A 25,220-nucleotide genomic window follows, 5' to 3' on the forward strand; every position below is an offset into this window, starting at 1 on the left:
CCATTCATTTCCTCACTACTGCTTTCCATAAAAAGAGGGTGTATGGACTCTGAAATATTACATTATTTTGTGAGTTGGGTGTGTTTTTTAGGCATGGGTGGTATCACAGTATACCAGGGTATGTAGAAATCCTGACAGTATGATTTTAAACACCGTCCAAAATACGGACCCTCGTCTCTCCATTCATTTCATACTGGAGCAGCTTTTATGGAGATTCTGCATGCTGTGTGTATCATGTGCCACTGGAGGTCAGTGTTGCGCAACAGGCAGCTGAGCTGACCATGAGCGATGAAAAGAACAAGACTGTAAGCAGCCGCTCAACAAGTGGCCTGTGTTGTCTTATCTAACCGGGTGGTTAATTTGAATACAATTCAATTTTAAGAATAACTAACTACAGCTAACAAGACTGACCAACACGATTTTGGTGAGTTTTATTTTGTTTCTGTTGAGTTTGAATGAAGTGCGTTTTACAGTTTAACAAGGCAATTAAGCTGACGTTAGACTTAATTCGGTTAAAGAGGGAAACACAATTCACAATGTGTATGGTTGTCTTACTCTGTTTAATGAATGAAAATAGATCTAAAAATATCACTGTTGGTTGACTTTTGTGAGTGTATTGTGGTGTAATGAGTAGACTAAAAATGGCAAATGTCCCCCCACCCAGTACTCATGACGGTATGAACAAATAGATACAGCCCAAGCCTCGTGTTTACAATTAGATCCTGTTGCTTTGTGTCATGGGTGTAGAAACTTATGTCTTTACCTTGACGATTTCTTCCTCTGATTGTTGAAGCCTTGCTCTTGCATTCTGAAGAACTGAGAAAATGTGACTACACAATAGACCAAGTGATGCAGGGCACATTCCCAACAGAGTATATTACAGTACATTTTTTTTCTTTAATAGTTGACAAATAAAGTAATTGGTGTCAGTCTTCAGCAATGATAGTCAGTGTAACATCCTTATCTTTTCGCTTCACTACCACTGAAAGCGCGCTGCCATTCTGGATGGCCTCCCTCACTTCTTGTGTGGTGTGAACAGGCCGCCCATTGATGCTGATGATGACGTCATGATCGATTATGCCAGCGCTGCCAAAAAAAACATAAATCAGTCACACATTAAACCTTATTAAAACAGCCCCTAAGCAGCTGGGTAGATCTCACACCCTGTGGAAAACATCTCTGACCTTTAGACAAGCCTGGTCCTCTGTCAGGTTCCTTTCCCCTCAAGACACAAAGTTAACATTTACAATTGAGGCATTTACTCTTGCTGATGATCTTATGCAGACTGACAATACACACTGTAGAGCACGATTAAAGATTACATTCTGATTTTACCATATAATAGTGAGGGATGCAAGGAGTAGAATAGAGGACAGTTGAGCATTGTCATGGTAAATTCTGCTGAACTGGTTGTGTGCAGACTACTGCTGCATGCTGTTCAGAGCTACAGGCTTCAATGTCACAGGAGGCGGTGTTGGACAATTAGGAATAGAGAGAGTTTAAAGAGTCAGAGAGAGAGATCCTCTCCTCACCAAGAGGAAGATGTCAGAGCTTATTATAATGAGCAGCCAGAGCACAGTTCAATGTACAGCCTTGAGAACTGCAGGGATGCTTTTATTCCACAGCTCGAAAAATATCCAGAGGCCTTCAAATGCCAGTTCACAGTACTGCTGTTGCATTCTGTGAAGCCATGCTCTCACTGTCCATCATACCGATGAGCTCCAGGTAATGCTTTCTAGCAAAATAAACTCTGATGACACTCGAGGTATTGCGGCTTGTTCCATATGCGATGTATATAAAATGATAATATCGCGAACATCAAGTACCAATTGTCACATCGTTTTTTAAAGCCACTGTTGTTTTGTTTTTTCCTCTACAGACACATGCACAGAGCAAGAGCTCCAGTCTTAGTCAAATGTTGCTACTATGGAGCACCACCGTGACTTGCAAATACTATATGAACTTGAGAGCTGTTAGTTTGTTTCCAGCTTACAGAAATTAAATCATAAAGTTAAATGGCACTGCAGTAACCATCCAACTTAATGAGTGGTAGTGGCGGTAGTCTGAGCAGGTGAGGCGTATGTTTATATTCGCAGAGCTCTGATTGTGACTATTTAGTCACATTTTGCGACCACAAAGCACCAGGGCGACTTGCAAATATCAGTAATATGTGAACTTGAGAGGTGTTAGTTTGTTGCCCACTCACAGTAAATGAATCCTCACATTTTAAGGCGCTACGGTATCTTTTTGACCCTTAAGAGGACCTTTAATATTCTAACGCACTTACCCTAATGGCAAAAAATGTCAGCTGTCCAAAAACTGCTGTAAAAATATTATATATTAATTTTTTTTTCCACTTTAAACGGTTCAGTGTTTTAAAACTACTTCAGCCTGAAATAAACATATCAAATATTAATTATATTTTGCTGCCAATCAATTACCCATCTCAGGCCCTGATAATAATAAGCAAATACTCCTTGAAATGTATTTTATGGAAATTATTTTGCGTTTTTTTTGTTTTTTTTTTCGATAAAAAAACTGTGGAGTTTGTTTTTTATTGAAAAAAACAAAAATAATTTCCAAAAAATTTCAAGGAGTATTTGATTATTATTTTTATAAGGCCCTGACATGGGTCAATGATTTGCAGCAATATTGATTTTGGTGCATTGTTATTTTTTTGCAGTCTCAGATTTAAAAAAAAAAAACTCTCTTTGACCGAATTAAGTCCAACTCTTAACATAAAGGAATGCATTAGTTTATGTTAACTCATTGAGCCAGCCCTATTATATAATGGAAAGTGGCTTGTGCTGGCTTTTCTGGCCATTTTGAGTCATCTTTCAAGACCCACAGAATATTTTGTACAAAGACTCTGAAAACACTGAATAGCTCAAATGAAAGAAGAAACTCTCTTTTTCATCATGGGGAAAAAAGATTGTTTGCACCTTGTTCCATTCTTGATTTATCTGAAGTTGAATAGAGGCTGGTTTCATCAAAAAGACCACTTTTTTTCTAGAAAGCTGAGAAAAATGCATTTTTGTGAAAGGGAGTCTGTCAAGCAAAACAGTGATTTGAATGTTATAATTTTGCCTTCAATGACATAAAAGACATCTGAAAAGCGTATTACAAATGTGTGTAAATGTGTAACTATGCAAAGTACAGCACAATGCAACAAATAATGGCCCCAGTTCAGAGAGAGAAAACCCACAAAATAGAACCGGAGTCCTATTCCATTATTCCTACCTGCAGTGTTCGGGCAACCGGGCCTGCTTTGAACACTCATAATTTTTTTTTTTTTTTGAGCGTGAGAGCGCCCCCTTGTGCCAGCCGCCGAAAACACACTTTGACGTATATATATATGTCAATGGCACTCAATGAGTTAAGACAAATATGGGATCAAAAATGGTATTTTCATTGGTTTTCATTTGGACATTTTTTGTTTTAAGGAACAAATGTGTGGGTTTTTGTGTAGCTTAGCCATTTTAGGCTAAATTAAGGAACTGAGATGACAATTCTAAAATTGTTTAAAATTTGGTAAATTTGAGCTATAATCATCCAACACAGCCAAAATGACTTGAAAATAAAAACTGAGTGGCACAAAATGTCCTGAGTATCTCTTAAGGGTTAACTGTCTGCTAACGCTTTTATCCAACTGTTGACAAATTCACAGCAAAAACATCCTCATTTCAAACCCAAACTGGGCCGGTCCTTCAAAATGAAAGTACCATTGTGGTCATCGTTGTTGCATTGCATACATATTTATATTTTTAACTTCCATGCTAATTTTATACATTACATTGTAGCATAAGGCAGACTTGTGACTCAGCACATTATCCACATTATAATATAAATATTCACAAAGTAGTGCTAATTGTCTATTACTACATTTCTTACATTTCTATTTTTACACTCTTACATACTCAGCATATTGTACATACTTTATTTTGAAATATTTAAATATTTACATGCTAGTGCTAACTGTTTACTGTTACAGTATTTCAATTTTTGTATTTTTATAATTCTATACTTATGCTGGAACTTAATTCTACTTGCGATAATTCTCTATGCTGGCACCAGAGCGATTGTAACGAACCACAATTTCCCCCCAAGGATCAATGAAGTATTTCTCATTCTGATTTGCTTTGTGATGCTCACACAACATAGAAAACGTCACAAAACTTTATAAACTCTACATATATGTTCCACAACAGAAGAACTAAAGAACAGGCATTTTTTTATCAGCTGCTCTGCAGAGGAACACATGTCTGCATTTCTTGGCCGTGAGGTTATTATTTAGGTGATTATGTGATTCTGAAAGAGTTCTGCACTGCCGTTTCTGTCTCACTGATGAACACACGTATGTTTTAATGAGCGCAAGTTTCAAAAAACTTTGTTCAGCAGAGGCACCTGACTGTATAAATAACTTTAATTATTATATCCTGAACTTGAGCTCTCGCTGCAGCTGCTGTGTTCACTGAACCAGCAGCAGTGTTGTGTCCGAGAGAGCCCTCACTTAGAAAGTTGTTACAATACTCATGATTGTGATTGATGATCATCATATTGGGCTGTTTTGGTGTGTCCTCTGGCACTGGTGCCATACGCACAGCATGTAATGCAGGCACCTGTAGTGGCCTTGCTGCAGCTGATCATAGCTGGATCAGCTGTCAGTCAGCTTAAACACTGATGGAGTGTATGTCACATACACTGAGCTAACAGCCTAATATTGCATATAGAATTAGGCTTATCAGTAGCAGAACAGAGGAGTTTCCTCTGTTTAGCAAACACATGAAGAACAGCCTGCAGTATACAGTAATTATAAACATATAGTGTTTATCTTATTGAGGCTGTTCATTATTTAAATTCATTATTTAATAACAATGAATATTGTCATGGTGTCTTTTGAGAACTTGATATTGTTTATAAGGCAAAGTGTTTCAGGAAAAAAATTCAGTTGAATGAATAGGGATGGGTATCTGTACTTAGGTACTGCTAAGTTTCATGACAAACAGTGCTGCTATCGGTAACGTTAATTCATTTTAACCTGATTCTAACATATCTGACAACCTGCCTCTCATGATAATGAAGCTGCCAGTATCAGTGGATGACGTTTGGCATTTGTTGTGACGCTGCTGGCTGCTCTGCTTGTCGTAGCTGGACAAGACAGTGAGCTAACTTTTCTAAAAGTCACGAAGGTGCAGCTAAGTGCGAGTCCATTTACCATTTAAAGGGGAACTGCACCCATTTTGAAAATTCATGTTATTTTTTCAAAGCTTTTTTTCACTAAAAACAGCTGCCTGCTACAGCTGGAAACAAGGCAAATCAGGACACCGAGACTGATCTTGTCAAAAATCAAATTAACTTGAAAAGCCAATTATCCGGGAATATCAGTAAGTTAAATTTTGCCCATTTTGTGGAGTTGTGAGCTGAATGGGATGGGGTCTCACACCAAATAGCTGTAGTAGTAGTTTTCTCTTGACTCTTACCTGGATGCAGCTGTTCCAGGTATTACTTCATAAATGTAAACACCTGAGGTCACATTTGGAAATATGCTGTCATGCTCCTTGAGATGCTGGATCAAACTGGACAAGTGGAGATGAAGATTAATCAGAGAAATATAGAAAACAGTCTTTTCCAACTAGAGTGACTCAAACTGAATCAAAATTTTGTTCAAAAAGACACCTGCTAGTGAAAGATTATTCAGCCATGTGCATTACAGGCTTATATGTTTGCTCATTTTTGAAGGAAGGCAGATTGCAGTTCATTGTCTAAGGTACATGCACATTAATGGCTAGAAAATACTTGATTATCATTACCATAAATATAACATATTAAACATGACCAGAACCATTTGAGAGTCAAATTCTTTGTTAGTCCCCTGGTGGCTAGCTGCGGTATAGGTCATAACACCTGCCTCCTTCATGTCTGTGGATGGGACATGGGCCAAACTAAAAACTCAAAGTACACATCAAATACATTTTTTTTCCAAAGACACTTTCTGTTATTTTATGTAATTCTCATCACTCTGTTAATTCAAGTGTTTGTTTTTCTGATAGATTTGGTTTTAATGAGTTACCTAATGCTATAAAAAGGTTTGATGTCATGATTGACAGCTGTGTGTCAATCAATGTGCTTGCGATCAATGGTGCGGTTTGTGATTGCGTCGGATGAGTCTATGGGTGGGAACTCGATACGGCTGGTCTAAATAACTGCTAATTTGCATTTTGGAAATTAATTCTTTAAATATTTACTTACGATGGTGAGAGCTGCAGCATCCGGACCCCTATGTACTTTTTTTGTCCCGTATTTCCTACAGGCATATTAGTGAAAAAATTAACACATTTATTTGTCAAAATATCCATTATAGCAACTTTGGATTCTGCTCACCTTTGACTTGTCTGTTGTAGTAATCAGTAAGGAACTGACGTATTCGGTCTGCAGGGATGGCGAAAGAGATTCCTGCTGCCACTTTTAGAGTATTTATGCCTATTACATCTCCATCCTGTTAATCACAGAATAGAAGGAGAGCCATGAGTGTGGTCTTAAAGTATCAGATCATCACAAAAACAAAAATATAGATTTTTCCTCTTACCTGTGGTGCTATTCATCAATCTAGACAGTTTTTTGTGTGAATTGCAGTGTTGGAGATTTCGGCTATAAAGATGTCTGTCTTCTCTCCAGTATAATGGGACTATGGAAACAGCAATGTCTTTTTCCAGAAATTATTGTTTCTAAATAATGAAATTATAATTAATTAAGATTAAGATGATAAAGCAGTTTTATGAAAGAATGATTTTCTTTTCAAAATGCTAAATATCGTGTTTGTAGATTGATATCGATCAAATCAGTGCCCTGCAAATGGCATCATCACTTTATGTTCCATATAATTTATAAAATAAAGTAGGTTAGGTTTAGGAAAAGGAAAGAGACATTGCTGTTGAGTTTTTCAAATGTATTTTTTGTGTGTGTTTTGAGCACCACAAGTGGAGTGCGATTTAGTTATATTACAGTGGAGAGAAGGTAGACATCTCTTCAGTTGGTATCTTCAACACTTGACAACTCACCACAAAACAATATAGATTTATAAATGTCACTACAGGTAAGAGGAAATATGTGTAGTTTTGATTTTTTTTAGTGAACTATCCTTTTAAGTTTTATTAATTTAATTGCTTGGCCACATGGAGAAACAAAACAGTATCAAGAGTATTACGCCTCTTTCTTTCAGTGCTCATAACATAGCTCATAGTCTATTAAGTGTTTTCTTTTACCCACAACAAAACCCATCAGTCTTGGTTATTGTTGTAACTTATCTGAGTTTTCACGGTGAAGGACGAGTCATAAAATGCAGAGTGTGCATGGCCACTGTTCTTCAGAATGAACTGCTTTTTAAGGAAAGGAAGCTGGAGGCAGCAGTCTTGATAAATGAATGTACCATCTGTATGGTTTTATTCCGCAGTAACAATACAAAGGCCTCCATAATTAGGTCGAGTCCTAAACTACTGTGAGGGGGGCTTAATCTTGAACCTGAGGAAGCAGACTGGAGACTTTGGGTATTAAATAAAACAAATCATGACCTTACTGCTCACTGTCATAAATAAAACAAGTAGAGTGCAGTAGAAAGCAGAAATAAATATAACAAATATGCAAATGATGCATAATGGTATTATCATTTTTCATATAGTAGTATAAATCCTCTTACCAAGTTGACAAGCGGCCCACCAGAGTTGCCATACTGTGAGAGCAACAGAAACAGTGGAACAAAGGTTTTCAGGATGGATCAAATGAAACACAGAACCAAGAAAAGGAATGATTGCGTTTGTGATGCTAACTGTGGTCATACTGACATTAATGATGGCGTCGGTTTGGATGTAGTCCATGTCTGAGTCCTTAAAGCCGAGCTCCAGGCCATTGCGCTGTGCAGTGCTGATGATGCCGGTTGTGACAGTGTTCTGTAGGGAGAAAGGGCTTCCCACAGCCACCACAAATTCACCGGGGCGCAGGTCTGAGGACTGGCCGAGACGGAGCACAGGGAGGGGACGCTGCAGCAAGATGCAGTGAGAAGGATAACAATCAGTTTCATGAATGCAACAGGAACTAATGCAGGGTGAAAAAATGCCACTGTTTTCATTAATTAGCTGACTGTGACATTGTATTTTTTTTTTAAGGTCAGCAGGCTAACTAGCCCTCCCAGATACAGGTACCACTGGTTGGCATAGATTTAATGGAAGGTCAGTGAGGCTAGACACAGCCAATGTTCTGCTAAGTACTGCTGGTCTAGTCACAGTAGAGCCCTGCACTGGGATTGGGATCCCAGGGGACCTGCAGGCCCCAAACCAAATCTTGCAGGAGCAGGCGGTGTTAACGTTGATGTGGGCAGTTCCCAGGATTGCTAGTAGTATGGAGACATCAAGGCACACCTGCCACGTGCTCACCAGTCAGAGTAAGCTGTCTTTCAGAGACAAATCCCAATCTCTCCCTGCACATATTAAACAAGCAAAATCCATAAGCTATGGCAATTCTTTTTACTCTTTGATTGATTTACTCTTTGTTGATTGATTGATTAATTGATTCATGCATGGGATTGTCTGTGTTTTAAAGCAGTTGATTTGTTTTACGTTGCATGTAATGGTACAGTAATTTCTAATGAGCAGCTATACCTACCTCATAAATTCATGAGTTTTTTAAAGATCAGCTCTGTGTGTGATTAGAAAAAAATCGAGTAGGATCAAAATTGATCAGCACATATAAATGCCCTCACACTGTCTCCAGAGCGATGCTCTTTGTGCAAGTTGCCGTGGCATTTGTATAACATAAATAAGCAATGCAGCTTTGCGGCTGGCGCTGAGAATATTTTTGAATTGTATACCAAACCATTAACAGCTAGAAAAACATGATGCGCAAAGTCTCACGTAAAATCTGACAAATGTCCTCAAATTAAGTCCCCTGAGTCAGTGTTCAAGCGTCTCAAATCTGCAAGTTTAAAGTGAGCTTACCAGACATCTGTAGCCTAACACACCTGAATCGAAAGCCGAGCTGTCGGTGGTCAGAGAGATGAGTATTGCAGGTGGCAGATTTTGACAAGACAGAAGAATGCGTGGACTGAGAAAATATCTTTGGCTGTACTGCATTTATTTTGATCTTTTGAGAAAAGAACAAAAAAAACAACTGTCCATCTAGAGTCTGACAGTGCAGATACTTGCTAAAACTGTGGAGTATTTTTTAAATAACATCTTCCAAGTGAAATTATTTCTGTCTGCAACTCTGCCTCTGAGATAGGATTGTGGAACCCTGGACTGGAATTTTTATCAGAAAATTGTAGTCTTTGTTTTCTCAGAAATTCTCCAATGTACCTTACCTCAGTCTAATTCGTGTTCCTCTGTCTTGCATAATTTTCCATCAAGTCTCTAGGACATGTGTGAAACCACAAGCATCAAGACAAAACAATCTGCCGTAATCAACACCTTTGTTATTAATTAAAATCACCATAGCCTAATTCCCACTGCACAAATAACCCGCTAACACCTGCTAAAATCTGGCTTTACAATGCAATGGGAATGCATATAATCGGCATTCACACAAAAATTGATTGCAGCTGCTATCCTGTCACTGAAAAGTTGTTTCTGCCTTGAAATGATTTGATTTAATTCATAGTGAATACGCGTGACAGACTGTAGCTCACCCAGTCCATTTTTACCTGTGTAAATACCTTTAAAGGGCCAATGCAATGCATAAAATGCAATTTCTTACTTGCCAAAAAATGATGCAGCTGTTAGCTTGCCACTGTTTCTGTCTCAAAATGACTTGATTTCATTCATAGTGATTATATTTGACAGATTATAGCTCACCCAGTCCCTTTTTACCTGTGTAAATACCTTTAAAAGACCAATGTAAGAAATAAAATGCAATTTTCAAATTGCAAAAAAGTGATTGCAGCTGTTGTCTTGTCACTGAAAGGTTGTTTCTGCCTCAGAATCACTTGATTTTATTTATAGTGATTATATTTGATGGACTGTAGGTCACCAGTCCTTTTAACCCGCAAAATACCTTTAAAAGACCAATGCAACAAATAAATACAATTTTCAACTTGGCACTTGTCACTTTAGGGGTATGACATAAGTAAGTTCCTCTGATAGCTGAATGATTTGATAACAAGATCTTTTCATTATTTAATTCAATTATTTTGAGGCAGGAACAACTTTTCAGTGGCAAGATCGGAGCTGCAATCACTTTTTGGCAAGGTGAAAATAGCATTTTAACGGAATTTAAAAAGATAAAGGGGACTGATCAAATACAAATACAATCACTGTGAATTATATCAAGTCATTTTGAGGTTCACACAACCTTTCAGTGGCAAGATAGCAGCTGCAATCACTTTTTGGCAAGTTGAAAATGGCGTTTTATTTGTTGCATTGATCTTTTAAAGGTATTTAAAAAGGAAAAAGAGGACTGGGTGAGCTATAGTCTGTCAAATATTTTCACCATGAATGAAATCAAGTGATTATGATATAGAAACAACTTTTCAGTGACAAGATAGCAGCTGCAATCGCTTTTTGGCAAGTAGGAAATTGCATTTTATGCACTGCATTGGCCCTGTAAAGGTATTTACACAGGTAAAAATGACTGGAGTGATTACATGCCTGATCAAACTATAAATTGCAAACGTGAAAATTGGATTTCAAGAAACATTGAAGTTTCACAAAGACATATCTATGCTCTTGCCACAGTATGTGTATTTTTATCTATCTATTTTTATCTATGTTTTGGGGGCTTCTATGGCTTTTATTTGATAGGACTGAGTGTATGTGTGAAAGGGGGAGAGAGAGGGAACGGCATGCAGCAAAGGGCCGAGGCCGGAGTCGAACCTGCAACTGATGAGGCGAGGACTCAGCCTCTGTACATGGAGTGCCTGCTCTATCCGCTGAGCCGCCAACGCCCCAAAGTTATGTGTATTTACATGCTACGACTGTTTGATCCATGTGAGAGCAGACGTGGATGCTGAGCGATACAGCTTTAACAGGCTGTGCGTGCTCCCATGGATGGCAGTCAGTTTCTGGCAGGCGATCACTTTTTGGCATGACACTGGCGAGATGCAATGGCGCGCCGCTGCTAATTACTATCTGGGTCCTCTGACGCAGTGCTAAAACAATGATCCAAATACATCTGCACAGAGTTTGGAAGAGGGACTTAATTCCTAAGAGATGAATAACAAGAAGTGAAAAGAACTGAAAAGTTTTCAAAGACGTCTGCTTCTGCCGCTGCCTGATGTTTACCTGTTTTTCTGCCTGTCTGTAACACCACACGGACAATACAACACACACGCACGCGCACACACACACACACACACACACACACACACACACACACACACACACACACACACACCAGCTGACAGAAAGGCCGACTCGCTCTCCAGCTGTAAGTTCAGTGGCAGTGGGAATAAAGCCATTTAGCGGGTTTACCTGTGTTTAAAAAACCTGCTTGCACCTGCTAATTGCGGTGGGAATGAGTTATATGTTTCTTTCTTAGTCTTGCCTCTTTTCCAGCTGAATCCATGTCTGTGGTAATAACAGCTGCTCTGCTGGAATCTTTGCTTATGTTCCTCAGACCAAGCAGTACAGTGGAAATGAGTCTCAATCCCAACATGGGATGTGTTGAGTATTAAAAAACAAACAGCCTAAGCCTTAGCTTGCCTCTGCCTGCCTTCTCTCATTCAAAGATGAGGCCATTTGTCTCTCTAGTGGCTTGTAATGCTCAGCCAAATTTATAGCCACATCTCCCAAGACATGGAGTTTTCTGTCACGACAAATTTGCCTGTTAGGCAAGCTTTGGAACTCCCTCTGCAAAGAATTTATCGCAGAGTTATAGCATTGTACAGCTGTCACTGCTCCCTGATTGTTTTCAGAAAAATTCCTTCTCCTATAAAGCAGTGAAATACAGTAATTACTCTGGCCTACTACTTGGGATCTTGAGGTATTCTTGTATTCAGATCAGTACTAAAAATGCTAATCATGTGCTTCATGCTGAGTGGAGTCTGACTGAAGAGGGTGGGAGTAGAGTCCCCTCTACCATACAAAGCAGCTGGTTGTGTTAGAGCATGTTTGAGCAGTGACATGTTTTATTCAAAACTTGCCAGCACCCAAAAAAATCTGAGGCTTAAATTTATGGGACATGACCAAATACCACCCAAGAGGAATCCAGTCAACAAATTGATTATGTTAAGAAATAGAGTTTAATGTTGTTGAGCAGGGCTTCTGCCCACCAATGAATAACTTCATGTGCAGGATTAATACTCTTTGATGCTAGCTGCTGATGAAAAGCTGCCAGACCAGGGAAAAAACACAGACAGAATTTAGTTGAAGGCCCTCGGGGAGCAGAGGAAAAACTGTGGACACTCACATCTGGTTCTATTTTGATGAGTGCAATGTCCATCTTCTGGTCCACATTCTTGACAGTAGCATCGTACTGCAAACCGCTTTTCAGGTCGACTTTTACCCGCTGCTTGTTGGTGAGTACGTGAGCACTGGTGACAATCCAGCCGTCCTCTGAAACTACAAACCCAGAGCCACTCGATACAGAGATCTCCTCACCGGAAAATGGCAGTCTGGCAAGAGAGAGGGCAAAACACACCATAATTTCAGCCTGTTCTTATTTTTAATTTGTCAAATACCACCACTTGGTATGACAACAGTGATGCCAAAAGCCACCCTTTGTGGCATTATATGTCGCTGGGTGGCGTCAGTTTGTAATGGGCCCTATGGAATCTTTCGCAGTGTCATGATTTGCTGGCAGTTGGCTGGACAGAACCTATCGCAGCCGTATGATATGCCATACGCATGAGATAGAAAACCCTGTTGGCTATAACATAATATAAGGAGCATGACGATCCTTATAGGGCGAGCCGGAAGGGTTGTGGATGGGTCCATCAAACCCCAGACTTTGACTCAGGAGCCTGGTATTCCCTTCATGTATGAATGTAGAGCCAAACCATGTCTTTTTTTTTTTTAAACCTAACTATGTGCTTTTGTTCACATCCCAGCGTTGGTTGCCATGTGCTTTTCTCTCCTAATCCTAAACATGTGCTTTGTTGACATCCCTATTGGCTGCGGCATCACCAAATGTCAACAGTGGACATAGGGGGATATCTAGAATGTAATATGTAGTTGCAAAATTCCTCTGACAAAGCTGCAACGACTTGGGATGAGACATGATGATCATCTTGTGTCTGTGGGAATATAAGGGTTGAAGGTGACAGTTTTACTGTTCTTGCTTCGGTTAGCTATACCTTTGGAAAAGCTCCAGATGCACCACAGCTGGGACGATCTTATCCACCACATCTGCAATGAAGTTGAACTTGTAGCGCATACTTCCTTGGTGATGCATTCCTTCGAAAGAACACAGGATGATGACAAGTTAGGTGTCTTAGATTCTCTTAAAATTGATGGATTAAATCTATAATAAAAAAAAGATTTCAAACTGTTTTAAGGCAGTAACTCACCTGGTAGAGCAGGTGCCTTTGCTGCATGGCATCCCCTCTTTCTCCCTCCTTTACAGTATGGCTATCAAATTCAGGCTGAAAAGCCCGAAAAACACCTGACCTATCTATCTATCTGTCTGTCTGTCTGTCTATACAGGTAGGCAGATTATTAAATTAAATTCTAGGCTGCATATCCACAACACATGACTCACACATATCTTATTTCTCAGGCCAGTAATGGCACATCGCTGCTGCTTTTCTTATCAGCTTTTATTGGTGTTAATTTAACTGAGATCATGTACTTAAGCACAAACAAACCTCTTCATAAAAACAAAGATCAGATCATAGGAAAGTGTGTGCCAGAGCCATCTATTCATCTCTGCTGCCTCGCCACCACTTTACTTATACACTTTATTAGCTGCTTTTATATCTGATGCAGCTGAAGGCTTGAGTGCCTACAAGAGGAAAATGGAAGGTCAAACCTCAACAGTTCTAACGCTTGTAACGGGTTGGCTTTCATTTAAAATGCAATCTGCTGCGGACACCTGTGTTTGTGTCACCTAAGGGCAGTGCAATCTCTTTCCCGATAATATCTTCAAAATTCTCCTCTTCTGCTCTCCAAGCAAACACGCAAGCCCTCTCCTGAAGCCACCACAGTCTGACTGATGCTGTGTTTACATAGTTGCACAAATGAACTTGTCTCTGCAGAAACAGCCTTAAATGCAAATGCCAGTGTGTCCATTGCCAGGAGCTACTTTGGCAGAACGCCAACTATTTTTGCCTGTCAGAGAGCTCTACCAACAAATCAACAGTATGCTCCCTGTTGGCAGGGAGATCCAGTAGCTTTCACTGTCCTCTTAATTACACTGTACAGCTATGCCAACTTGTGCAATAGTGAATCATCCATCAGATGAATACAGCTATTGCTTGACATGTCATCTAATCTGCTGTCGGGTCTACAAATTGTAAAACAAGTGTAGATCTGCTTATAGAACACCATGCAGATCACGTTTCCATCAATGATGTGTGATTTCAGAAAGGCTTACATGTTTTAACTCTTTGATGGTCTTAAACACAGAGCGCCTTTGTAGTTGTGGCATCTTGTTTTGGTACCTACAGGTAACCTATAGGCATATTAGCATTTCCAAGGGTAGAGAAGGAATGGGACTTCTCACTCTGCAATACTCTGCTTCTCATTCTCATTGTAACCCTAACCAATGTGACTACTCTTTCCTAAACTTAACCAATCTAACAAACAAAGGCGACGAGTATCAGCCAATCGTAGGGAGAGCAGGGCGGGTCATGCCCTCACTATTCCTAGGATTGGCAAATTTGCACCCTGTGGTGCTTTGGGCTGCAAGTAACACTATGAAAGAATAGTTTTGTTGTAGTTTTTGAATAGTTTTCGAGTGCGTCTCCGTTTTGTTGCCCATGCATGCATTGCATGTGGGTGTCATGATTCACATTGCAGTTACTGTTGCATGGTAGAGGCCTACCAACATTTTGGTATTATTATTATACTTTTTTGTTAAAAGCAGTTCCGTATTAGAATGTCCCAACGTAAAGTAATTTGGTTGTAGGTCAAATATATCTCTGATGTAAATGATCAAGAGGAGGGCGGTAGCCTTCTAGCAAGGTAGCCAAGTGTGTGGTTTATGTTTATAGCAGGCCTACATGCATCTCATCCCTGTTGATACAGTGTGAGCTTCAGCTTAGCGTGGGGGAGAGAAGCATGCCTCTGCTTCACCATGTCTGCTAGATTCAGTCCAAAAAGGACTCAAATGCAAGAAACAAGGCAGGGAGGTTGCAGAAAGAAAAGCAAGCTTAATATCAAGAGCCGAGGGCTGTACAGCAAATCCAAGATAAGTGCGTTAGCAAGTTATGTTGAGTCTAAAGCCAGAGTTTACCATCCAGTGGAGGTGGCTCTATTTTAACCTGTCTAGATCGCCATGGTAACTTTTGCTGCAGACCTAACCTGTTGAAAACCAGTTTTTGTTCCACAGAATGAAGCTGTGCAATTGCAGTAGGGCTTACTTTATGTATCAGGTTGCATTATGTTTTTGTTTTTACACTGGACCTACAGTGTAGCAGCGATGTAGCAAATCTGAGCAAGAATATTGTTTTGTTTTATTTGCAAGTTTGCCTTTGCTCTCAGAGAACTACTGAATGTGTCTGTAGTGTTCTCTGGTCCACTTGGCTACTCTTCCTGGCTACACTGGCTACATAATAAACCCTCTACAAAGTCATTGGTATCATACATAAATAGTTCACAATATTATGAAGTTGGATGACATCTATGTGCATATGAAATGTGGTGTAAAATTTCTTCAAAGCATGCCATAGCATTACCACTTTGAGTTATGTTTTTATGCTTAGTACCGATTTGCTGAAATCTGTTTTTTATGTTACCTGTGTGTTACAGCCAGGTAATAATACACCGATTAGAAAAACAATTAGTCTATAGGTAGTTTTCATAGATGATATTCAGTCAGTAAAACTAAAGTGATTTCTATGTCTCCTTCAACACTGCAGAGTGTCAGTAAATGCAGTTCTTGTGCATAATGTTTAAATCTGCTGCATCAAGTATAAGTGAACATGCTGTAGAATGTGCAGCTGTCACATTAGGCAAAAAAGTGGTAAAGTAAATAGAATAATCTTTCACACTTCGTTATCTTCAGCCAGCATTACTCTCTTGTCTTAATGGAAGCAACAACGTTGCTTTTCTACTGTGATGGTTAATTTAATATTCTTCATACCTGGATGTGGGCAGCACGCAATTGATCATTTTTAAGTGTCAAATAACGTACTGAATGTGTCATTTGACTCATTTTATGTGAACACGCTCAGAGCCTGAAGCAGGAAGCCTGAGTTTACAGAGACAGTTAATAACCACCTTTGTGGTACTCTGAGTGGGGCTTTAGGGTTTGTCGAACAAGCTCAGTCAAATAGAGCCTGGCTCTGTTGAACTTGCTTCATGGTACAGCCATCTGGTTTCAGTCATCAAAAAAAAGGCGATCAACAAAAAAACTAGGAAAGCAGGCAGAGGTAAATCCAGGAACTACAGAGAAGTGCTAAACTAAACTAAAGCAGTATGACACAAACAACACATGAAAGCAAGGCAAACCAGGGAATGAAGCTGCAAACACAGATGACCTGACGACGAAACATTGAAAATCAAAGACAAAAGGGAAGAAGGGTGTTAAAGAGGGAGAAGTGACAGCGGGCTAATGGAGGGACAGGTGAAGCAAATCGGGGCTAAGCAGACAATCACAAAGGCAGGAAAACACACAAAGGCAGAAAGTAAAACAAACCCTGACACATGAGGATTTACAGACTTATCTGTTTCCTGATCACCGTGGTTACTGAGTGGCAGTGGAAGGTGATGAAATGTACTGACAGGCCTCTGTACATACAGAGTGCTTTTTACAAGTCACAGGGCTGCATTGTCCTCAGTTTACCTTCTCTACGCTGGCAGCATGGGTTACATGGGTTTAGGTTTTCTCATTTGTGTTCCCTGCCTCTGCCCCAGTACCATGGAGGTGAATAGAATTTTTAATTTGTGGTGCTCATAGCATTGAAAACATATTGCAAATAAAAAAGTTCGACTTCCAAATCTCTTTCCAGACAGTGTCCAAATCACAGCATACACTGTCAACTGTTTCGTGGGAACTTTTGTGGCAGAAACATACTGCCATTGAAACTATGAACCCCAAGGTCGGTGAATTTTCCAAAGTGTGTTATCCAACTTGCTTTTTAAAAGTGTTAGCACCACAGATGTAGATAGGCCCGTCAGTCAATGTCTATTGAAAAGAAAGTGATGAGTATTACAGCACCAAAATGCAGTAAGATATTCACCACAAGGTTGCAGACCAGATAAAAGCCCTGACCCAACCAGAGAGTGCTGGCTGCTGTCTCTCCTTCACTGCAGACTGCTGGTCTGATCAACAGAGTCACTGATGAGCCTTGCATAACACTCGATTCAGTCATAACAATTCATCAGCGTCCTGCATCATTGACCATGCTGAAGATGCAACTTCAAGATGATGAAGGACCCTCGACACAAGGCATCAGAACACTCAGTCAAGTCATGAGGCAGAGCCTCATCACAAATGTTTCTCACAACTTGAAAAGGCAAAAAAGTGGTGCAGATGTATGTCTTAGATTCTCGTTTTTTAGAATCATGCATTCTGCTGTCATGCTACACTGACCAAGGCCAAAGAATGGCTGAAAGAGGGTGTGGAAGATGCTACTCAAGAGACCAATGTGGAAGAGCAGGCTGGTGCTAAAGGGACTATAAGAAAGACAGAAACCCCAAAAGGCAACAACCAAACAGACACCTTGTTCATTGCTCTGCTAGGACCCCACAATGCTAAGCTTTTGACCAACGCCTCCCTTGAAGAATAGTTAAAGCTGTGTCTCAAGGAGCCAATAATCAACACGCACAAGGAGGACCCACTCCAGTTGTTGAGACAGAATCAAGGACCTTTCAGGGTACTTGCCACACAAGGAAAAACTTTTGTTTGCTCATCAGCCGAGTAATAGCGTCTCAAGTGAAGTCTTCACAAATTATGAGAAGAACTAAAGTCATTTAGCAAAAAAATATCTAAACAACTCTGCTTTCTGCACCACAATCTGGTGCTGCTGATTTGGGACTACAAGGAGGAGAAACTGCTAAAATTACTTTAAAATATGCAAAACAAATTTGCAAGAAAGTAATAATCTGTTATAAGAAAGTTACCCAAAAAATAAGAAAAAAAGCAAAAAACATTAGCAAGAAATTAGTAAAAAGTTATTAAAGACATTTGAAAATAGGCGAAAATGAAAACAAAAAAAGAAAATAGGTTAAAGATAATGCTAATAACACATATACAGATATTTCTGTAACAATTTTATTTGTATATTCATAAGAATTATGAATACAGTTTTCTGGTGATTATTGATAATGTCTAATAATATTTTGAGGTAATTTTTTTCACCTTTTACATATTTTCTGCAAGTTGAGTGCTCATCCTGGTATTTCCCATGTTTTGGAGAGAAATCAAACCATTTCTCTTAGGTGTCAGAGGTTTTAAAACTTGTGAAAGGCATCTACAATTAGAACAAGAAAACTGATGTTGATTCAGGTGTTAAATGGTTAAAGCAATAGTTTGACAGGAAAAGAAGCTTTTCTCTCTTGCTGTGAGTTAAATGAGAAGACTGATACCACGTTCAAGATAAAAAATAAAGCCAGCAGCAGCTGATAAGAATGATTATAATAATAATAATATTGGTAATAGCAGAAGCAAAACAGAATACTACTAATAATATGATAGTACCAATTTAACCAATTTATATTGATCATCAAACTGATCATTCTGTCCCTTCAAATAGCCTACTGATATGTCATGTTAAACCACTTTGGGAAGTTATAAAGGAGAGACGCTTGCTCACACAACTCACCCGAGTCACACCAGCCCCTCTGGATCAGAATGACCGGGGGTATCTCCTCGAGCTCGGCTCTCCTGTTCTCGGCTCTCAGGCGGCAGATGCTGGGGTAAGTCCGGCCATCGCTGCCGCACACTGGACCAGAGGAGGTGCACACACAGGAGCTTTGCTGCCCACCAAACTTCCCCTGGACAGAGTCACATAGCAGCCCATCACCGCAGGGGAGGCCGCTGCCGGCACTCCTCTCCCCACAGGCATCACCCTCCCCGGCCGCGCACACCACGCAGCAGCCGCACCCGTCCTTCAACTGGCCGTAGTAACATGCCTGCGGCGGGGCAGGGCAGTGGGAGCGATCACAAACCTGCGGGCAACTCTGTCTTTTTCTCAGCAGACCAGCATGAACTGCAGAGGTTAGGAGGGTGAAGAAAGCCACAAACTTCATCCTGACCTGAAATCTATTCACACCAGGCTTCCTTTTCTTGTAGGTGCACTATGATGTCCTGCTGCTTTTGTCCATACTGATGAAGCTGTTCTAAGATAACCTACACCGCTGCCGCTCAGTGACTTTTCATTTCTGTTTTCATAGCCTATAGATCTGGTTTAGGGCCAGAAATTATCTTCTAGTAGCAACATGCTGATCCTGGATTCTGTTCCTGAATGCTGTACCCTTATGTAACCAGGCAAAGCAGCTGCTGCAGGTTTATAGAACATTTTTATGTTGAGATCCAAAGGCGATGTCTCTGCCTCCCACTGTGGCAGACCATATTGCGTCTGATAATATGATTATAGGTGGAGCCTAGCTTTTCTTTTGAATCTGTGGTTGATGATTTAAGGACTGACATTTAGTGCTGAGGTGAGCCTGAGGGCCAACACCATCATGTTTTCAGTATAGGCCTAATTGACATTTATGGCTCAGTGCATATGGTGTTTTACTGTATTCTTCTTAAACATGCAAAAACATGTTTTTGGAGTTGTCATAGCATGACATTTTAAATCATTTTTTTATAACCATATATCATATCATGTTGGCTGATATTACATCTCCCATAAATGATTCTCTGTACAGAATCAGAAATACTTTATCAATTGTGCATGTTCTTCCCACACTTCTCCCCAACACCAAACAGGTTAAACTAGTTTGGTTTTTCTATTTCTGTTTTCCTTTCACTTTAATTTAGAGTTTCATGATGCACATGCATACATAGGCCTACCAGAGAAAATGTACAGGTACAAGGCATAACAGTCAATACTAGAATTCAAATAAATTATAGACAGATTTTATAAAACGAAGAAGCATTTTACATTTTTGGGAAATTAAAGTAATGCACAGGTAGAAGCAATATATCCTGTGTTACAAATCTAAAAGTAAAGCTGGTTAATACATTGATATTGTGTGTATATATACACACATACATATATAATGGAAAGAGGAGCGTCTTTAGTTTTCACGGTTTCAAAAATCTTACCTTTTGGATTTCTAAATACCCTGGTATACAGTAAACCCTTGATACCACCCAGGCTAACTGAGCATCATTCATAATAATAATAGTTAATGTCAGCCACAGTGTTGTTTCTTTCTGAAGCATCCAAGTCCAACACATAGGAATTTTAAATTGCTGCAAACAAAGAAAGTATTTATGAAATAAATATCTTATAAATGAGTATCATTATCATTATCTTTATTTTACATGGACAAATATTGGTGCTTGAACCATCACAGTTGGACTGCTGTGCCACAAAATCTGAGATTTTATTATTTCTATTTACAAAAGAGAATGTTGAAGAATATCATCCTTCAACCTATTACTTCACCCAAGTTTGGTTCAGATTATTCTAGGAAGTGAGAGCAGGTCATGGATTAGACAGAGTGATACACCATAACTAGCCATGTTTGAGTCAACAGCAATAATATATTTCAGCAATACTTTTTGGAACATTGTCTGCTGAACAACAGGAAACATTGTTGTAGTTAATATCACAAGACAAGAACATGATGAATTACTTTTAAATTAGTATTAAATAAAGAATCGGGTCAAATTTCAGAATTCCTTTTGCAAGATAATGTCCTTTAGATGCTTGAGAGATTACATCATCAGCACATTACATGCATAAAATCATTTTTTCTTTAATTAGCAGCTAACTAAATGTCAAACTAAAAAGCACTGAGGCACAAGCTCATAGTTGCTCATTACCCAGTTATGATGATGTCTTACATTAATATTACATGTTTGGGTGTTTTTTCCTGTCACAATTTACAACCCAATTCCTTCAGGTACACTCAATTCTTCTTTTTAATACTGAATTCACTTTTCTTGTGCAGCTTTTAGACGCCTTTGACAAGTTTTTAAACCTTTGAACCCTGAGCAAATCGGTGCAATTTCTTTCACAAATATGGGAAAAACATTGAGCAACTTGGTAAGAAATGTTCCATAAATCGCAAGAGCTAAGTAGAGTTAGATTTTTTTTTAAGTTTGGAAAAACCTTTTTTAGGTTATTTCTTTTTCTTTTTTTTTTTTTTTTAAAATCTGTTTAAATTAATTAATGAATTATTATTATTATTATTAATGTATTGATTTTTTAATTTGTTGGGCTCTTTCTCTTCAATTTATTGTGTATTTTGGGATCTTTTTCTTTTTTTGTTCAAGCCAATTTTCTCAGGTTTCAAAGGGTTAAATTGTACTTCTACTCTATTTGTGAGCCAGTAATCAAGTTACCAGCTGGCTGGAAGCAAAAGACGTACCACTTGTCTTTTGACCACAATGCCATGGTGACAAAGCAAAACCCAGAACAAGAGACAGCTTACAGCAACAATCTGTGACCGCGTCTGCAACACTTTTTATACCAAAATCTAAACTAGAATTAGCACCCAGTTGTATCCCTCCACGGACCACTTAAGTTGTAGAAATAGTTAACATCCATGTCTGTCTAGACTCACAAGTAACCATGCCAGTAGACAATGTTTCAAATGTTGCTGCGAAGACGTTGCATGTTGTAAAATGCAGATGCTTCACACACATCTTCCCCCTGGCAGCACAGGAGATCTATGTATTTAGTACAGTTTCAGTGTCAGCAGTTCAATATCTGACCAAATGTTTCAGTTAGTCGTGCTTCTTGTTCTGTTTTTTTATGTTCTTTTTATGTGTCATATTAGATTTCACTTTGTGGTTTTTTGTGTTTTACCTCCAGTCTTGATGTTCTGCCCCGGCCTGATCCGTTTCACCTGTCACCCAATCAGTCACTCCCTATCAGCCCAGTTCTTTTCTTCTTTGTCAGCTGGTTGTCTGCGTCTCATCCAGTAAGTAATGTTTTCTAAGTGATTTTTTTCCCCAGAGTTTTGAGTTCTTAGTTTATTTGTTTTGAATGTTCCAGCTTTTTGTGCTGGGGTTTGTTTTTTACCAATTTTTTTTGTGTTCCTGGTTTTTGGATCTACCTGTTACATGCCTGCCTTGGAGCTTCCACCTATAAGCCTCCTTTTCCAGTTTAACCATTGAACTCTTCCTGCTGCCTTTATCAGTGCTTCTGCACCTGTGTGGGTTGCTAGATCGAAATAAACCAAGTACTTGAAAATGAGTATGAACCAGTGAAACTGTCTAATGCCGTTTTAAGAAAGTCGACTCAGAGCCGCAAACTTTAATAAATATACATAAATACTAGAGACCATCTCTAGCAGCAGTACAGCAGTCCATGATTTCAAATGAATGTGGGCGCATAGAGTAGAGGGACAACGGCCCTTTCACTACTTCTGACGCCCCTACTCCCAGTGCCTTTGTTCAGACCACACCAATCTTCAGACTTGGCCTACATTTTGGTCTCATCTCTACACCCAGACTACATCTTGCACGCTTGTGATGTTATCACGTTAACAAGTGTGTCAACAGACAGGCTCATTACCTAATACCACATTTTGCGCTGAGGCAGATCCAGGGAAACAGACTCCCTTATGTGACGTAATTTAAAAAAATATATTTATATCAGCTCATTGCTTAAATCGCCTACTTTTACCTCTAAATTTCTACTCTAATGTTTGTATCACATTGTAAATCCTGCTTGAACTTTTCAAACAACCATTTCCACAAAACATTTATTATAAATTTAGTTAAAAATAAATTCAATAAAAACATCAACCACCAAGTTTATATAGTAGTGTACTTGGGTAAATGCACTTATTTCTACCACTTTAATTGCTTGATTTAGGCAAAATAAAACAAATAAACCCTGAAAACAGAAATCAGTTCACACTGACATGATGTCAAAAAAGGATAATGCAGTAAAATGACATAAATTAATTCTGACCATCAGAATGGCACCCATCAATAACTATTTAAAAAAACAAAACACCACTCTACATTATACCCAATGTTATACCCAGTGGTGAAAAAAGTAAGCAGAAATTTTACCTTTACTTTACTTAAGCCACACAATGAAAATACTCTGTCACAAGTAAAAGTTCTGCATTAAAATTGTTACTTAAGTAAAAGTATCTAAGTGCATTGAGGGAAATGTACCTAAAGTAAATATAAACAACTTGAAAATGATTTTAATGTTCATCAAAATAGTTGAAAATTGATTTTCTGTCCATCAGATGATCAAGAAATAATTTCAGCTATACTTTTATAAACTCTTTGGTAATCTAAGTTATACCAAGAAGAAAAAAACAACAACATGAAGAACATGTACAATATGTACATGTTCTTCATGTTGTTTTTTTTTTCTTTCTAAAAATCAAATCTTAGTTTGTGAAGTACAACATATCCATTGTATAGCACAAAGTACAAAATTTCCATCCGAAATGAAGTGGAGTAAAAAACTTTCATTAACTACAAGCACCTCAAGTTAGTACTCAAGTAAATGTACATAGTTACACTCCACCACTGACTATACCTTATGATGTCTTTTTTCAGCCTTACTGACCAAATGTGTTGATCAGTCTTTGATAATATGGACAATCAGTCAGGAAATGTTTCGCCCTCTACAGTATCTTTAATGCCAGCGGCTGCTGAAATGACATTAAATACTTGCCATCTGTTGTTAAAGTCAGCTTTTAGGTCCTTGACATTATCCACAGTTGTGATGGCAAATTTAGTGTGTCAGTGTTGGTTACTCAATAGTTTTTAGATGACTCGATTTTGTGTCGATTGGGAAACACTTAGATTGTCCATCTGTGTATTTGTTTTCTCATCACTGTGGTCAGTGACACTGTGATTGCACGCAGTGTGAGTCTGCTCATTCTGCTCGCTAAGAGAGATCTTGATAATAGCTCAATAGTCTCTGACAAGCAGCCATGTTCAGTATAGCAGCATTAACATCTCTGTAACACATACTGTAAGATATTCAGTGGAGGCTCTTTGATTCTGCTCACTGTGATCTTAATATGGGAACAAGGGAAATGAAATGTGGGCCAGCTGATTATTTGGCCCTAATGATTCATTGAGGTGTATGCATGATGCCAACAAATGCTACAGTAAGTCATGACTAACATGTTACTCATACCGCCAATACTTCAACAACTACTGTCGTAGAAATGAATCAGTACTGCTACTACCACTCATGTTATGTGCAAGTCCTTAAGTGTCTGAAAGTCAGTTTTCATAAAAGGGTACTAAAGTCATTCATTTATTTTAAAATATGTTTTTAAAAAACCAAAACCAACCCAATTTTAACCTTTGGACATAACTATAAACTGTGTATTGTATGTATTATGCTGTGATTTCATAGGCTACTTATATATTTCATATTTGAAGATCACAGGTGTGATGAACGTGCTGGATGTGCCAGAAAAATCTTAGGAAAGGAAAATCTTAAGACAAATTCAATAATAAGTGGGTTTCCGCGATCAAATGGAAAACCTGACACCAAAGAACTTGCCTTGGTTGTTTTCACTAAATGGAAGGGGTTTTTCAGAGGTTATCAGCCTTACAAATATGAGTTAGAAGAGGCCTGCTACACTGACTCACAGCTTCAGAAGGCTGTTGTCAACCCATTAAATGGCTATTTACTGTTAGGCGGCGACCTCCTGTGGCCTTAGAAATTATGACGAGAGCAAAGGAGGAAGTTAAGTGACTTAAAAGTAGTATGAAGAACAAGAAAGTCTGCATTAGTAGGGAATTTAGGGTGGTGAATAAGTCAAATAAACAGAACCTCAACCCAGGAGATGGGGGTTCATGTCCAGTGTGAAGTCATGGTTCAGTTATTGTATGTCATGTCGCATACTTCACATTATGTTACATTAGTATCGAACGTATTTATTTTAAGTGGCACCATGTTTTTTTTTCCAAATCTAACCTAATGGTATTTGCTGCTAAATCCAACAAAAGTGAAGCCTGACGAA

At 38.9% G+C, this 25,220-nt stretch overlaps 1 protein-coding gene across 1 annotated transcript; it reads right to left on the reverse strand.

Annotated features, from left to right (window-relative positions):
- Positions 1-926: 926 nt before the first annotated feature.
- Positions 927-19,334, reverse strand: htra4 (HtrA serine peptidase 4). Its single transcript, XM_042488485.1, has 9 exons — positions 18,908-19,334; positions 13,277-13,376; positions 12,391-12,595; positions 7,839-8,033; positions 7,694-7,726; positions 6,382-6,496; positions 6,250-6,304; positions 5,481-5,576; positions 927-1,086 (listed from the first exon to the last, which is right to left on the reverse strand). The coding sequence occupies exons 1-9, from the start codon at positions 19,332-19,334 to the stop codon at positions 927-929; spliced, it is 1,386 nt and encodes a 461-aa protein (XP_042344419.1).
- Between the last annotated feature and the right edge of the window lie 5,886 nt (positions 19,335-25,220).

Source organism: Plectropomus leopardus, chromosome 6, assembly GCF_008729295.1.
Source record: "Plectropomus leopardus isolate mb chromosome 6, YSFRI_Pleo_2.0, whole genome shotgun sequence".
Classification (NCBI taxonomy): domain Eukaryota; kingdom Metazoa; phylum Chordata; class Actinopteri; order Perciformes; family Serranidae; genus Plectropomus; species Plectropomus leopardus.